The sequence below is a fragment of the Hydra vulgaris genome, chromosome 02 (genome assembly GCF_038396675.1).
Source record: "Hydra vulgaris chromosome 02, alternate assembly HydraT2T_AEP".
Lineage (NCBI taxonomy): Eukaryota > Metazoa > Cnidaria > Hydrozoa > Anthoathecata > Hydridae > Hydra > Hydra vulgaris.
Genome location: NC_088921.1, coordinates 52,680,519 through 52,696,353, shown reverse-complemented (window position 1 = coordinate 52,696,353; position 15,835 = coordinate 52,680,519). Strand labels below are relative to the sequence as shown.

General features: G+C 25.6%; 1 protein-coding gene across 2 annotated transcripts in view; it reads left to right on the top strand.

The window, feature by feature from the left end:
- The window catches only part of LOC100197913 (GATOR1 complex protein DEPDC5), a 112,057-nt gene that overhangs the window by 37,780 nt on the left and 58,442 nt on the right, over window positions 1–15,835 (top strand). For both annotated transcript variants that reach the window (XM_065791346.1, XM_065791345.1), the window contains exons 8-9: window positions 1,961–2,190; window positions 10,170–10,305. In XM_065791346.1, the coding sequence (XP_065647418.1) occupies window positions 1,961–2,190; window positions 10,170–10,305 (366 nt within the window). The remainder of the gene's footprint in view (window positions 1–1,960; window positions 2,191–10,169; window positions 10,306–15,835) is intronic.

Sequence of the window (15,835 nt, the reverse complement as noted above, 5' to 3'; positions counted from 1 at the left end):
TTCTTTCTTTTCACTTAAAATACAACTCTTCATCAAGTTTATTTATTTATTTCTTGTCCTCTGAACATAAGCAATAACACAAATTCACACAAAAGTTTCAATTTCACAAAAGAAAAAATAAGTAAAGCTTATGAAGCTTAAAAAGAACAAACAACTGAAATTCATGACGAACTTATTGTTAAGGCTATTTAAACTCATTAAAGACTATTTTTATATAAAAATATAAAAAGTCTTTACAATGAGTTCAAATTTAGCAAACACATTTGCAAAAAAATATAGTTTTTTATCATACTAAAAACTGGAGAATAACTTCTTACTTAAAATTTTATAGTTCTGTATACTAAAGATTGACAGGTCTGTTTCAAAATAATTTTTGTGCAGTCCTGTCAATCTTTAGTTAATACGCAATAAACTAATTGTTTGCATTAATTAATGTGTTAACGCAACACATTAAGTTGTGTTAATTTGCCCAGCCCTAATACATATATATATATATATATATATATATATATATATATATATATATATATATATATATATATATATATATATATATATATATATATATATATATATATACAGTGCTTACAAAAAGTATTGGCGGACTCGTAAATTTGTTTTTATAATCAACTTCAAATCAATTTAAATTAAAAACTTGTTTAAACAAGAAGTAAGACCAAATAAAATAAATATAATGTCAAATATTTGTCAAATTGTTTTTTTTTCTTGTGAATTATTTGGAAGTTTAATGACTGGCATTGAAAAATAAATAAAAGTAAGTGTACAAAAGTATTAGCACACAAATTTAATTCCTGTCAGAAAAATGTTTTCGACTTTTTTTAATTGACTTTTGTTTACTAATTTTTGCTGATTAACAAGTCAATAAAAAATGAAAATGCAAACCAACCATGAGTATAGCTGAAACTGCCTCAGACCTGAATACAACAATAGATTCACATCAAGTTAGCCAAACAAAGATTAGCTAGCTGATGAAGAAAAAACAACTCAATTGGTAACTTGCAACAAAGAAGCCATAACTTAGCATCAATGACCATCTCAAACAAAGAAAATAGTGCAAAGAAAGTCGAACTTTGAACTTACCAATCACAAATCAAAAAGATTTTAGTGGGAAGATACAAAAACAAAAAATATAATCCTCTTTTTTTTTTATCAAGGCTTGAAGGAGGAGAAGGCTCAATTGGGATTTTAGGTTGCATTGCTAGATATAGCATTGGTGTGGTGCATCTTTGCACTGGTTGCCTTAATCAATATTGGTAGAATTTATATAAAATAATTAGATTTTTGGTGTCAATCTTTTGAGATTAAGATTGTATGTGGGAATCTTTACAATTTTTTGCGAAATCTAAATTGTTTTTAAGAATGAATATAAGATTTTCCTCTTAATATTTTAGCCATTTACTGTGAAAATATTTTGAAAAAATCAATTTAATCTTGAATGTTAAGTTCATAACATATTTTAACATATCCCCTAGCTAAAAAACCATTAAAAATACCAATTGTAATACTTGGTGAAATTTAAGACTTTGGTTTTATAAGTACAATTGCGATTGCATTTTTGCGATGTACGATAAACTAATGAAAGTAATTAATTTATGATATATAAAAAACTCATAAATTAAATTGATATTGAGTCTTTTGGTAATCATGAGCATATCAGCTTTACTTGTGAATTTAAATTGATAATGAAAATGATTTTGCGTTATCTAATAAATCAATCATGACTATCTTCAAACTAAGATTCTGACACTATATTATTAGTTAAAATATAACACACACACACACGCACACGCACACAAATATATAAATAATGTTTGATTTATTGTTGTTTATTATCTATTAGAGTGTATAAAAAAAATAAGATTAACACATGTGCTGTGTTTGTTATATATGACTGATAAAAAATTGTACATGGCTGATATGGAGATTATCACTTATTTAGATGTTAAGTTTTTGACAATTTATGCAAAGGAGAATACAAATGACTGTTCCCACTTCCCGTTTAAAAGTATTTTAATTTCGAAAAAAGGAACTATCAATCCATTTAAACCTCATCATATGGCTAATGTTATGACTTTGTTCAAATTTCGCTGGATGCATGCTTTTCCATTAAATCTTAAATCTTGGGAACATTACCCTAATGTTTTACTGAATCTAGACATGGAAAAAAAAGTATGTTTTTTTTTTCTTACATCTGTTTTTTTTTAATTCTTTTTCATTATATTTTTTTAATTCAGCATCATATGCACTTATAGCATATATATTATTTAATTTATTTCTATGTTAGTTACATTTATGTATTGATCGTATTTATATAGTTTAATTTTTTTTAATAATACTTACGTAGTTCCTAATGGTTTAAACTGATTTAAGTGTTGGTTACTTTTCTCTTCAAACACAGACACTTTAAATTTGTTGAATAGTTTTTTGTTGTGATTTTATTGCACTAAACCTCTCTACGTGGTAAAAATGTTATTTTATATTTAGCCTATCAATCATGAAAATTTAAGCATGTATTTGTTTTTTCACATTGTGAATTAATACTGGTTTAACAGTTAATAGACACTTTCCTAAAATAAAATAAAACTTTACAAAAATCCTAAAAATTTAATACAAAAGCAAAGTTCACTTAATGTTCTTTAATTAAAAGTATATATTATGGTTTTTTATTTCTTGAATGCAACCAAATAACTGCAAAATAAGTTATAAAAAAATAGCAATGATTGAAAAGTTCTGAAAATAGCAGTGTTATCAAAACACAATAGAAAATAATTGCATTTATTGCTTTCAAAATGTTAATCAGTCTTTGCATATGATTTGTTTGATATGAAATAATTAAAAGCAGTTTTTTGTCACTGGAGTAACAAAGAATGCATTTGCATTTCTTTTTGCTTTCTCATTCTTCATCAATGCTGATGCTATGATGAAAAATGAAAAATGGTAAAATTGATCAAAGCAAATTTTCACAGTATGTTCTTTCTGCAGCTTGTGTCCAGTTCAAAGGAGTCGTAAGAGCAGATGAAGTTAAAGGAGTTTAAAAAATTACTTGAATCAGTGATTGGCGCAATTGAAATTTTTGGCCTTCCAGCAAGGCAACAAACATTTGTCATAGCCAAGTATGTTTTAGACTTTGTCTACCATTTTGCTTTGTAACTTCTTCTTACTATTCTCTAATAACCTTTTAGATGCCTCAGTAAAGTAAAGGTTTATTGCTTGTAATGTTTCAGTATTATTAGATTGGAGTTCATTTTTGAAATTCAGACAGTAAAGTGAAATTCGCCTAAAATTACCACAGGTCAAACTCACGTAATAAAGCCTTTGGTTAGGCAATAACAAATAAACCTAATAAAGTTTTTGGTTAAACAAAAAGCACTTAAAGATGCTAGTATAACAAGAACACCGAATTTCCATAATTGTTTTTTAAAGAAACTGAAGATTAGAATGAAGAAATTAAAACACAGGTGCTTTATAACACTTTAAAGTCGTATCATTGTGTTAAACTCAGTACTAAGATGGTCTAGCAAAGGAACAGTGATAACCAATTTAAAATAATTTGAAATGCAATTTTTAGGCTTGTTCAAAATATATTTGGAAGTGTTGATTAACAATTTTTCTAAGTATAGAGGCAAAATCTTTTAATGCTTGAATTAGATTCAAACTATAAAAAAAATATCATTATTACTTGCTCGCACAATCAAGTAATTAAAAAAGTTATATTAAAAACATGTCTTGTTATACACAGTGCAACAATAAAATCAAAATTTGTTATTAACTTCAATAAACCTGGATATAGACATTTTAATTTTTTGCCACAAATGCTTGATTATCAAAGAAAACCAAGAAACAAAGACTAGTTTTCATCAATGCAATTATAAACAGCTTGTTCTTGTAATAACTCTGTCTTCCTTTCTTAAATCAAAAGGATATTGTGATATAAAGAATTCTGTACAATAAACCCTTAACAGCATGTTTCCGTTTTCTTTCATAATAACCAATGGTTCCGTTAATGGAACAAATCTTTAAAATTTTAGAAAAACAACATTATTGCAAATATATATGTATAAAAAAAAATGTATATATTTTTTTAAACTCATGAAATGTGCAATTGATTTTGGAATTTTTTTGAAAATTTGACTCAATGACTTATATTTTTTGAATAAACTTTTTTTTTTTTAATAAATTATTTTTTTTTATTATACAATTAGGTGTATTAACTCCAATTACTAACAGAATAAATACTTTTGATTTTTTTCCCCAATATTTTTAGAGCATATATATATGTACATCAGAGCTCCATATAATTTCTCATTATGATGAATAATATTAGTAATCTTAGAGAAAGGAAAAAGAGACATGCAATAATGTGTGATTTACCATTTGCGGATGAATCTGATATGGATAATGAGAGTTCGGATGATTATTATAACATTATTGATATGCAATTGAAATTGAATAAAAAGCTCAATTTAGATGACAAGAATGACACCCAATGACAAGGAAACACCCAATGACGAATCTCTTGATTATGATTCAACAGAACATTTTTTTAATGTAAAGTCAAATAACACAAAAAAAAAAAAACAACCTAAAAAAATTTTTCTAAAATATAAAGCTTTTGCGAAAAAAAAACTACAATTTGCTAAGTGATCAAATGGAAACTTTATTAATACTGACTCAAGATTTTCTTGGCAAAATACCAGATTATGAAAAATTCAACACTGGTCGATCTTTACCAATTGATTTTTTCTTCAATTTTTTTAAAAAAGGTATTATTAAACATTTAGCTAATGCAACTAACATTTACTCTGTAGAGAAAACTGGCAAGTCAATTTCACTTAGTGACACTAAGTGAAATTGAGCTATATATTGGTATCTTGTTCCATGTGGGAGTTATTCAAATGCCATTCGCATGTATTGGGCGCAGGATTCAAGATATTTAAAAATCGCAGATACTATGCAACAAAATTGATTTGATGATATAAGATTTGAAGATCAATATGGTACAAAGGTGGAAATCAAACCACCAACAAAAAAACTGATTGAAGCAAAATTTAATAATACTGTTTCAACTGTTTTGGAAAAATTAGAGCCAGCTGCTACATCTGCTGTAATGAAATTAGTTAGAAATATATCAAAATTTAAAAATTTTAATATATTTTTTGCACATTAATTTGAAAAAGATCCGTATCTACTATTAGACTGAATAGAGTTCAAATAAAACTCCAAATTTTGATAAGAATTCAAGAGGTGCTATTGAATCTTATGTTAATAAAGATGATGGTATTTGCTTGATTCTTAGGAATAATAACAAATCTGTCAATTTGTTATCATCTTATGTTGGTAGTGATCCAATGTCAACAATCATTCAATGAGATGGTAAAGCTAAAATAAAAAAATTCAAATTGAATGCCCTGCAATTATTTAAGAGTACAACAAGTACATGGGAGGTGTTGTCTTATGTGATATGTACCATTCATTATATCGTATTGATCACAAAAGTACAAAGTATTATGATCTCATAGTATGCTATTTATTCAGTGTCTGCATGACAAATGCTTGGTTAATATACAAAATTGTTAATGAAGATGGTAAAGATAAGAATATTTTGCTTAGAGATTTTATTCTAAAAGTATCTGATAGTTTAATGTTGACTAATAAAATGGTTTTAGATCAACCGAGACGAGGAAGACCTGGAGCAAATCTTGCAAGTAAGTGTAGTGTTGAAGAAAATTTTTATCTAACTCCAAGCGAAGGAAAGTAAATAATGATGTAACGTATAATAGTATGGATCATTGGCCGGATTTTATTGACGGAAGACATCAATGTGCAAAAAAGGGTTGTGATTTAAAATTTTCAATACAATGTTCAAAATGCAAAGTTGTTCTATGTTTGAAACCATCTCTTAATTGTTTTTATCAATACCAATTTTTATTAATTTGAATTATTTATTTACCAATTTTTATCAATTTTTGATTAAAGTTTAAAAAGCTATGAATATTACGATAAAAAACATTTTCTAACTTAATAAAATACTTTATTTTACAATAATGAGACTTAATTAATTCTAAAATATTGATAATTACAAAAAAAAAAATACGATGTTATATATGTTGAACAAAAAATAAAACAGTATCTTTAATACCAGATGTTCCTATATATGGAGCAAATTTAAATATGCCTAGTGCAACTGGAACAACCAAATGTTCTGTATACGGAACATTCGAGATAAACCCTAAAACATAAAAAATTTTCAATTTTTTTTTCTATTTATTTTTAAATTTAATGCTTTATTCAAATTCATTTTATAAAAAGTTCTATATTTTAAAATAAAAATGCAGGTTGGTAAGGGTTAATATAATAGTTGATCGTCTTACTTGAAAGAAAATGATATTTTTCTCCAACAGACTATTCAAATAATATGTCTTCTAGTGTAATAAAACTGGGAATGTCAATGCAAATTTTACCTCCTGATGATAGTTAAACAACAAAACTTAATAAAAAATGTAAAAATCGAAGTCCAAAATTTGTCTGACTAAAATTTTTTTTTTAACAATTGCAAAATTATGAAACCAAAATACTATTATATTTTCCGGTTTTTAATCTTTTTCCAACCGTTTCAGATAATTAACCTTGCATAAACTTTTTAGTTTTTGCTGTAGTTTGGTTTTAATAATTATATAAAGTGAAACTAATTTTTTTTCAGCAATATAATCAAGTTGAAAAACTTTTATTTAATTTTTTTTGGGTACGTCCTATGACATAGCAGACATCACCTAGACACACCCCTGTATTGTGTAATGATTTCTGATAATCTCAAAATAACAGTATATTGTATCGTAATACTGCAATAATTGCAAATCATAGAAATTGTTTTAAAAAAAACATAATACAATAACTTATTGAGTTATATTTTTTTGTTTAAAAATATCAATATCTTTGATTTACAATTATTATAATATTGCAATAAAATAACAATAAATATTGTAATGTAATTGATCTTTATAATACAATATCTAAAAAATATAAGTCAATCTAATAGTTATTATTTCTGTTATTATTTTTATTACAAATACAATAATCTCAACCCAATGTGCAACTTTAAATCTATTTATAACTTGATCTGATAACTGGATTTTTTGGATAACAAAATTATATTCTTCTTTAACATTATTTATAGATGTTAAAATAAAAAAATGTTTGCCTTGCAAGTGAATGTTCACCTTGCAATTCCATATCAAATTATTTAGATACTGAAATTTTCCCAAAAGAAGACAAAAGCAGAACTAATGTGTAAATGTTCACAGTGTGAACATTTACACATTAGTTCTTTTTTTGTTTGTGTGTATTTTTGTTTTTTTACTTTTATAGTGAAATATGCATAAAAAAGCGTGTGTTTATTTGTACACATGGTAAATGTATGAGTGAATATATTTTTTTGTAATATTTCAGATGGAAACTTTTTAATTTGTATTATTGATATTGTTTTGCATTTTGTCTATTGGCTAATTTCTTTTAGTTTTTAAAAATAGTAATTTAGTATCATAAAGAAGTAATTATATATATAAATAAATAATATTAATATATAAACAAGTATATTACAAAACAATAATTGAATTTTAGGAATAAATTTTCAGAACTATTTCTTAAAATTAATACATACGCTAGCTTAGAGATTGTAACTTTACAATCTATCACTAAGCTAGTGTATTAATGTGTATTAATTTTGCTGATCTAGTATGCCTTGCTATCTGACTCCACTTATCGTCTTGTGTATCATCATTACAATAAAAACACTTATCACTTAGAAACCCTATTAGACACAAATTATCAAAAAAAAAATTAAATTGTCAAAATTACAAGTTCCTCTTTTTTTTAATTCTTTTTTCATTTTTTTTTTTTTATGAAGTAAAATAATACATTTCAAAAAAAAAAAAAAAAGTTCCAAAAATTTAATTTTAATTTTAGTGTTTCATTTTTTTTTTTTTTTTAATTTGAGCTGTGAATTAATAATTGAAACAAGACTGATATTTTGGAGACTAATTTTTTTGCTTGATGTTTCATACTTTTGTTATTTAATAGGGTGTCAAAATTACTTTTGTTTTAATTTTTAGTTATTTACATTGTCTTAGTAGGACTAAAGTAGAAAATATTCTTCTTGTTTTTGGATTAGTTGTTGAGATTTGGTTTGATTTTGTTATTTTGAGTACCATTGTTTGATGATAACAGAAATGAATGAATCTGTTTTAAATTTTTGTTAATGTTGTATGAAATAAAATTAAAATAAATATTCCTTGCACAGAAAGTTTAAACGCACTTGTTTTTTTAATGTATATAATACTTTTAAGAAATGATAACTCGATAAATTTATGAGATGTACTCTGTATTTTTATGTTTGTTTATACTATGGCTATAATTTATTAATTTAGAAAAAAAAAAAATTGTAAAGGCATTATAAATAAGGTGGATAGTGATGAGAAAATTAACAAAACAATTTACTTCTTTCAATTTTTTGAAATAAGCTTTAAACGGACTTTGATAAGAAAACTTGTATCACTCATTTATTGAAAGATTTTTTATTGAAGTCTTTTGCATTTTTATCACTCAACAGCTTGTTAGCATTAGAATATTTCATTTGATTCTTACTTTAATTTGAATAAAAACTGCAACAGCGATTTGATTTAAAATTCAGCAACTTTTGACTGATTGGACCTTGTCATATTATCATATTCTCATGCGTAAAAGAGCTGTTTTGTCAAAAACAAAATGGTAAGTCAAATGGCAATAGAGAAATTGGCAGATGCTTAAATATTTCTGAATTCAGCTTTTGTTCAATAATAAAAAATTACTTGCATTGGACGTCTGCAAAAACGTCCAATACAAGTAATTTTTTTAATTAATTGATGAAAACATGCTATATACGCTAAGCAGATGCAACTCAAAAGCAGGAGTATCCTCTTTAAGTGCAGAAATCCGAAGTTTGCTGGTAGACAAAACAGTTAGTCAATCAACAATAAGTGAGTTATTACGCAAGAAAGAACTAAATTCGTTTCATGGAGTAAGAAAGTCTTTGTTGTCGTTAACCCATCACCAAAGACAAAATAAAAATGGTGCAAAGAGCCTTTAAATTATTCAGTGGAACAATGGAAAATGGTTATCTTTAGCGATAAATTGAATTTCGAAATTATTAACAGAAAAAAAAAAGAGATTAGTTTGTCACAAAAATACAGAAAAATATTTGAAGCAACACCTACTAGCTTTATTCAAAAAGATGGTGTTTCAGTCGGCATATGGGGATGTATATCAGGCTAGGCCTTAGCTGTCATAAAATGTATGAAGTAAGATTAAACCAGTATGAGTATCGCAACATTTTGTCAAAATGCGGTTATCTCTAGATGCGATTTGTTCCAGGTTGATCAAAACTGGTTATTTCAACACGGCAATGCTACATGCCATACAGCACATTCAATCACTGATTATTTCCTTGAAAGTAATATTCGACTAATGCCTTGGCCAGCATGATCACCTGACTTAAACCCAATGGAAAATTTATGGAGCTGGATGAATTATCAACTAACAAAAAAGCAAATAACTACTCATGAAATGCTCAAAAAAAAACTTACCAAACTGTTGCTTGAAATACCAATCAGGATGATTGAAAACTTAATTAAATTAATGCCAAGACAAATACAAACATCTATTAAAAACAATGTGTGTTATATCTTGTATTAATATATTTTGATTAAAAAAAGTTGTAGGTGCGTTTAAACTTTATTGCACTTTTTTCTCAGTAATTTTTTGATTACTTGAGTTTAATATTAGTTTCAGAAAAGATTTTGTGTTTTTTTTTTATTCAAAGTTTTTTTTTTTTTTATTAATAATAAGCTAAGAAAAAAAGAAGAAAAACCTGGACTCTGCTTTGTGTTTTCTCTTTCACTATTAAGACTTGATCAAATAATAATTGTTTTAAGAATAGTACTATTTGTTTAACATGCTTATTTAACAAATAGTTATTCTCATTAAATGAATAGTAGCCCTCATTTAACTTCATAACTAAAGTTTACTGAGTATTTAGTGTTTGACATTGTTTAAATTTTGGGGGCCAAAATCAGCCATAATTGATATATTAAAGTTGACAGCTAATTATAATTTAGGTATCAAATCTTGAGATTGAAGAAGTCCTTCCTACAAAGTCAGACAGCAGTTTTGCAAGTAGCGCTGCAAGCGATGATGTAATAGAAACTGATCATAGAGATAACAATAAAAAATGTTCACAAGATTCTATTAAAGGTAAATTTTTTTTTTTTTTGTGCATTTAAATAGCTTTTTTTGTTTGTTTGTCATTTAGAACATAACATAAGTATTTTAGGCAAATTTCATAGTTGTGTGCGACAAAGTTCACAAACAATGACAACTGATAAACAAGACCATTAATAAGTTAGTAAACAAGATTATTGTGTAGAGAAACAAGTATAAGATTCCATAATGGTTAGCACATACTTTATATTCACTTTAAATAAATGTTTTACGCATTTTACATTCAAACAATTATTTTTAGGCTGCAATACTTATCACTTACTTGATTTTTACTATGGCTTGATGTTTACTGTTGATGTTTACTATTACTTAGAGGTCGTCCACAAGTTGTCACTCAATTTTTTACTGTTTTAGACCCCCTCCTCCCTTGTCACAATATTGTAACTCTTTAGTAACAAGTTCCGTATGAGTCATCACAAAACCACTAACCCCTCTTCCCCCTCCCTACAGCGTGACGCTATTTATGGATGACCCCTTTACTGTTTATATTAAATAATTTTTTTCCATCAATTAATTTAAATTGATATTATATACAAGGCTATCATTATTTTGGTTTCACTTTAATCTTGTGTATAAAGCTCCATGTTTAAGTTCATATTTTACCTGATTTATTAGCTGTAAAGAATTTTTATAATAAGTTCTCATAAGTTGTATAAATTTTTTCCTAAAAATAGCATAAATTTTAAATGTTTAGAATAGTTGAAAACTTTTGAAACTTATTAAATGACTCTTTATTAAAGTAAAATGATACACTAATGAGTTTAATATTTCTTTTTTTTAAATATTGCTAAAAAAACACTTTAAATTTTTTTAAATATTTTTGAAAGTTTTGAACTCAATTATCTAAAAAATATAGAAAGGGTTGAATTTTTTTATGTTATATTTTTTCATGTTTAATATGAGTCAAATTGATCAACGAAAACAAAAACTAAATAGTATTATTTAAAAATGTAGGATTGTATTGTGAGATGCTGTACATAAGAATGTATTGTGTAGCATGTAAATGTAGCATTGTATTGTGGGATATTGTATATAAAAATGTAGGATTGTATTTTGGAATTTTGTACATGAGAGTGTAGTTGGTTTAATTCATTTATTTTTTTATTTTATTTTATGATGCTCATCAGCTATTATTTTAGGGGTTCAGAACACTCTAGATGATGCTAACCATTTTTTAGATTTCATTTTTGAAGCATAAGTTTTATTTGTAAAGGTTAAGTTCAACAAAGTAGTTTTGATTGAAATACCCAAGTAGTTACCCAAGGTCAGAAATTAACTTTTGAAGGTAAACACTCCAAAAATCCATAACTAATTTTTACCAATCTGTAAAATGAAAATATTAATATGGTCATGCTGGTGTCAAATTATTTTTTTTGCATGCGATGTAGATTTTAGGTGCTTCTACTTTTTTGTTACAGCTGTGTTGATTTCGAACATTGTTTTGATGGCTTAATATTAGATATGATTTTTTTTTTTATTGTTTTCTCATTTTATTTTTTTGATGATTCATATCCAGTTCTTCACTTCATGGTTTAATTAACGATATGAGAGCTTCATTATTAGTTTTAGTTTTGTTTTTGTTGGTTTATATCTAGCCTTGTTTTTATATCTAGCTAATTAACAGAGTTTAATGGTATTTTTTATCTTGTATGGCATTTGAAAATTACATGTTTCCATTTATCTTTTTTTGCAGATGGTGTGGATTTTCTGTGCTTTTTTTTTTTTTGTCTGTGTTTGGTTTTTAACCTAAAATTGGTGGCTTAGTATTGTGTAAGTTTTTCTTCTTATTTTCTACTTACCTCTCTACTATGATAGGTTGATATAGTTATTTTTTACATTTCCAGAGCAGATAAAATTCTAGGAGTGTGCAATCTCAAAAATTTTAATAAAGTCATGCTGATGTCAAACAATGTTTTGTAAAAATTGGTGTGATTAGAGCCTGAGAACAAACAACCTATATATTTTAGGCACCAAATCATAAATGGTGATATATGGTTATTTGTAAACTTTTCTTGACTAAATTAAACAAAATTTATTAATTTATTCATATATACTGAATTTCGTTATAAGTTCTTTTGGTGTTTTGAAGTTACAGAGTTATAAGAAATAAATTGTAAATTTAGGAGTTGTCTTTACATTTTGCCATAACTTTTGAACATCAGATTTTTTAATAAATTTGAAATCTATGGATTTAAAATTGTTTTAAAAAATTTGTTAATTGCGCAATTCTATAGTGGTAATCTCAGCATTTTTTAACAAAGAAACTTCATTTGACACAAGTCTATACAATTGTTTGGAGTTTGCGTGAAAAGTACTATTGCATAAATAGTACTAAGTGAATAGTACTATTCGCTAAACAAATAATACTATTCATTAAATGAATAATACTATTTGTGTTTTATTACTTTAACCAATAGTACTATTAGTTAAACAAATAAAACTATTGGTTAAGTAAATAGTACTATTCATTAAATGAATAGTACTATTCGTTAAGCGAAGAGTACTATTTGTTTAACTAATAGTACTATTTACTTAACGAATAGTATTACTCATTAAGCGAAGAGCATTATTTGTTTAACGAATAGTACTATTGGTTAAAGTAATAAAACACAAATAGTTTTTTTTAAAAAAAATAGTAACAATTTTTTTTAAATTGTAATAATTTTTTTTTTCAATTATGTACCAGATACTTAAACATAAAAAAAAACTAATTGAGAACCAGCTTAGAAAATAAAATAAAAGTTATTTGGCACAATTTTACATTTCTGCTTCAAATTTATATGTTTATATTATGTATAATTTTGTATAACAAGTAAGCAACTTATACCATTTGTTAAGCAACTTATACCATTTGTTAAGCAACTAATACCATTTGTTAAACAAATTTTAAAAAACTCGCTTCAGCGAATAGTACTATTTGTTTAACAAATAGTACTATTCGCTGAAGGGAGTGGTACTATTTGTTTAGCAAATGGTACTATTTGTTTAGCAAACAGTGGTAAGTGACCACCAGGGCCAGAACTAGGGCCAAGTTTAATAATATATAGCGCGGTCAGAGGCCTGGTTTGTGACCAGGACTGCATAAGCAACTATACATCCTAAAGTATATTTTTTTTATTCAAAATTTATGTTATATTTTGTATATATAAGCATCATTATGATCAACATGATCATCATAATCATCATTACCATCATGATCACAATCATGATCATCATTATCATCATCATTGTCATCATCATCATCATCATTATCATCATCATCATTATCATCATCACCATCATTATCATCATTATCATCACATCATCATCATCATCAGTATGTTGAAATCTATTCGATAATGCAATTTTGCGCTTTTATTCCAATTTAACGGCGCGTAGCATTACCGAGGTTTTATTATTTTGTTATAGTTTTTATAAAAAATGGGGTGATGGTTAAATTGTTATTCTAATATGATTTTAAGCACTATTAGGAGTCGATCACCCCTAAAAATATAATGATCACCATTATCATATAAACCTAAATTATGAATTTATCATGAAATTTTTTTTTTTATTAAACTGAGTATAAATTCTTACTAATTATACTTAAGCTAAAGCTTACTTGATTTCATGATAAATCTAAAAAAAATCCAAATTATCATTTTGTTAATGGGTGATTATAAAAGTGAGAGATGGACTCCGTTATCTTTGGTATGAAAGATACCAAAATAATTTTAATAAAAAGAAGATACAATTTTAGTTGTATCACATCGTAGAAGTTGCATTACCCATAATGAAGGTTGTAATATCGATTGCTTGTAAAAACTTTGATTATTTGTTTATTTCAAATTTCAGTAAAAAACTCAAAGAATAATCTTCTTTTTTATGAAAAAAAATGTTTTTCAAAATTTCAAAAAAAAAATTTTGAGGTTTAACAAAAAAACTTGTTTGTTTTAAAAAAAATACGTATATTTAATGGTGGTTTACATGGATAAATACTCGATAAACCAAGTAAAACTTTTGGAGTTTACTATATTTAATAATAAATTATTATAGAAGTTAAAGAGCTTTCTATGAAAGTCTATTTTTTTAATATCCTTCCTGAAATATTGAGCAAATGTTTTGATAACTACATGGCCAAAGGCGCAGAATTATTAAGAAAAATCGGGTATCGAGAGACATTTTTTAAGAGCATTTAAGAACGCATAAGACAGGTTGGACCCATAAAAGAAAGTTTTTCAGGTGAATAAAGCTTTTAGTGTAGAATAATGTGCAGATTATATAATCAGTGAATTAGAAACAGTGAGAAGTTTGTTTTTATCTATAACTGCGGGTGGAAGGGTGAGCGGGTGGTAAGGGTGGTAAGCAATGCTAAAAAGTAAAAATTACACAATAAATTAAATTCATAAACTAATTTTTGGTTATATATGTTTAAAGAATCATTTAAAATTGATAAGGTTTATACTGCATTATTCCAAAAAATGTCATAACCACCCCTCTAACTTTATATCATTCAAACTTATAAGGAACTAACTATATATATAAATTGTAATTAAAGTATATAAAATAAAATAATAATTGCAAAAGATGCGTTCCAAAAATTTAGTCCTATTTAAATTTCATGATCCATTGTTGAACAAAATGTAATCCTTATCCTATTTTTTAGGGATCGTTCATAATTATGCAACACTAAATTTATTTAAAAAACAGAAGGAGGAGATCTTACGCTTTTTTTATGTGAAGGAGGAGATCTTACACTTTTTTATGTGGTGATTTTTACTAAACTTAATGAGCTATTTTTATTTTTTATTTAACTTAAGGCTCTGCAAGGGAAAACTTTTGATTTTTTTTGTTTTGTTTGTTAGTAAAATTTATCGTTGCGTAATTTATGGACAATCCCTTAGCTCATTGTAATAATAGTGACCCCCCCCCCTCCTTTGATGCCATTTTAGTGACTTACTAGATGTTGATTAAGAACTTTAAATAGGTAAATCTAAAATCTATTTCTTCTATTATATTAATCGTTTTAATGTAATTTAAATTATTTTAATATAATTTAATCTATTTTTCAAAAGATATCAACCACTCTTAAACAGACATGAGTTGTTTTTTTAATAGAATACAGCATGTGCAATATACACTCATATATATATATATATATATATATATATATATATATATATATATATATATATATATATATATATATATATATATATATATATATATATATATATATATCCCTCTCTCTCTCTCTCTCTCTCTCTCTCTCTATATATATATATATATATATATATATATATATATATATATATATATATATTCATATATATATATATATATATATATATATATATATATATATATATATACACACATATATATACATATATATATACATATATTTATACATATATATATATCTACATATATATATATCTACATCTATATATATATATGTGTATATATATATATATATATATATATATATATATATATATATATATATATATATATATATATA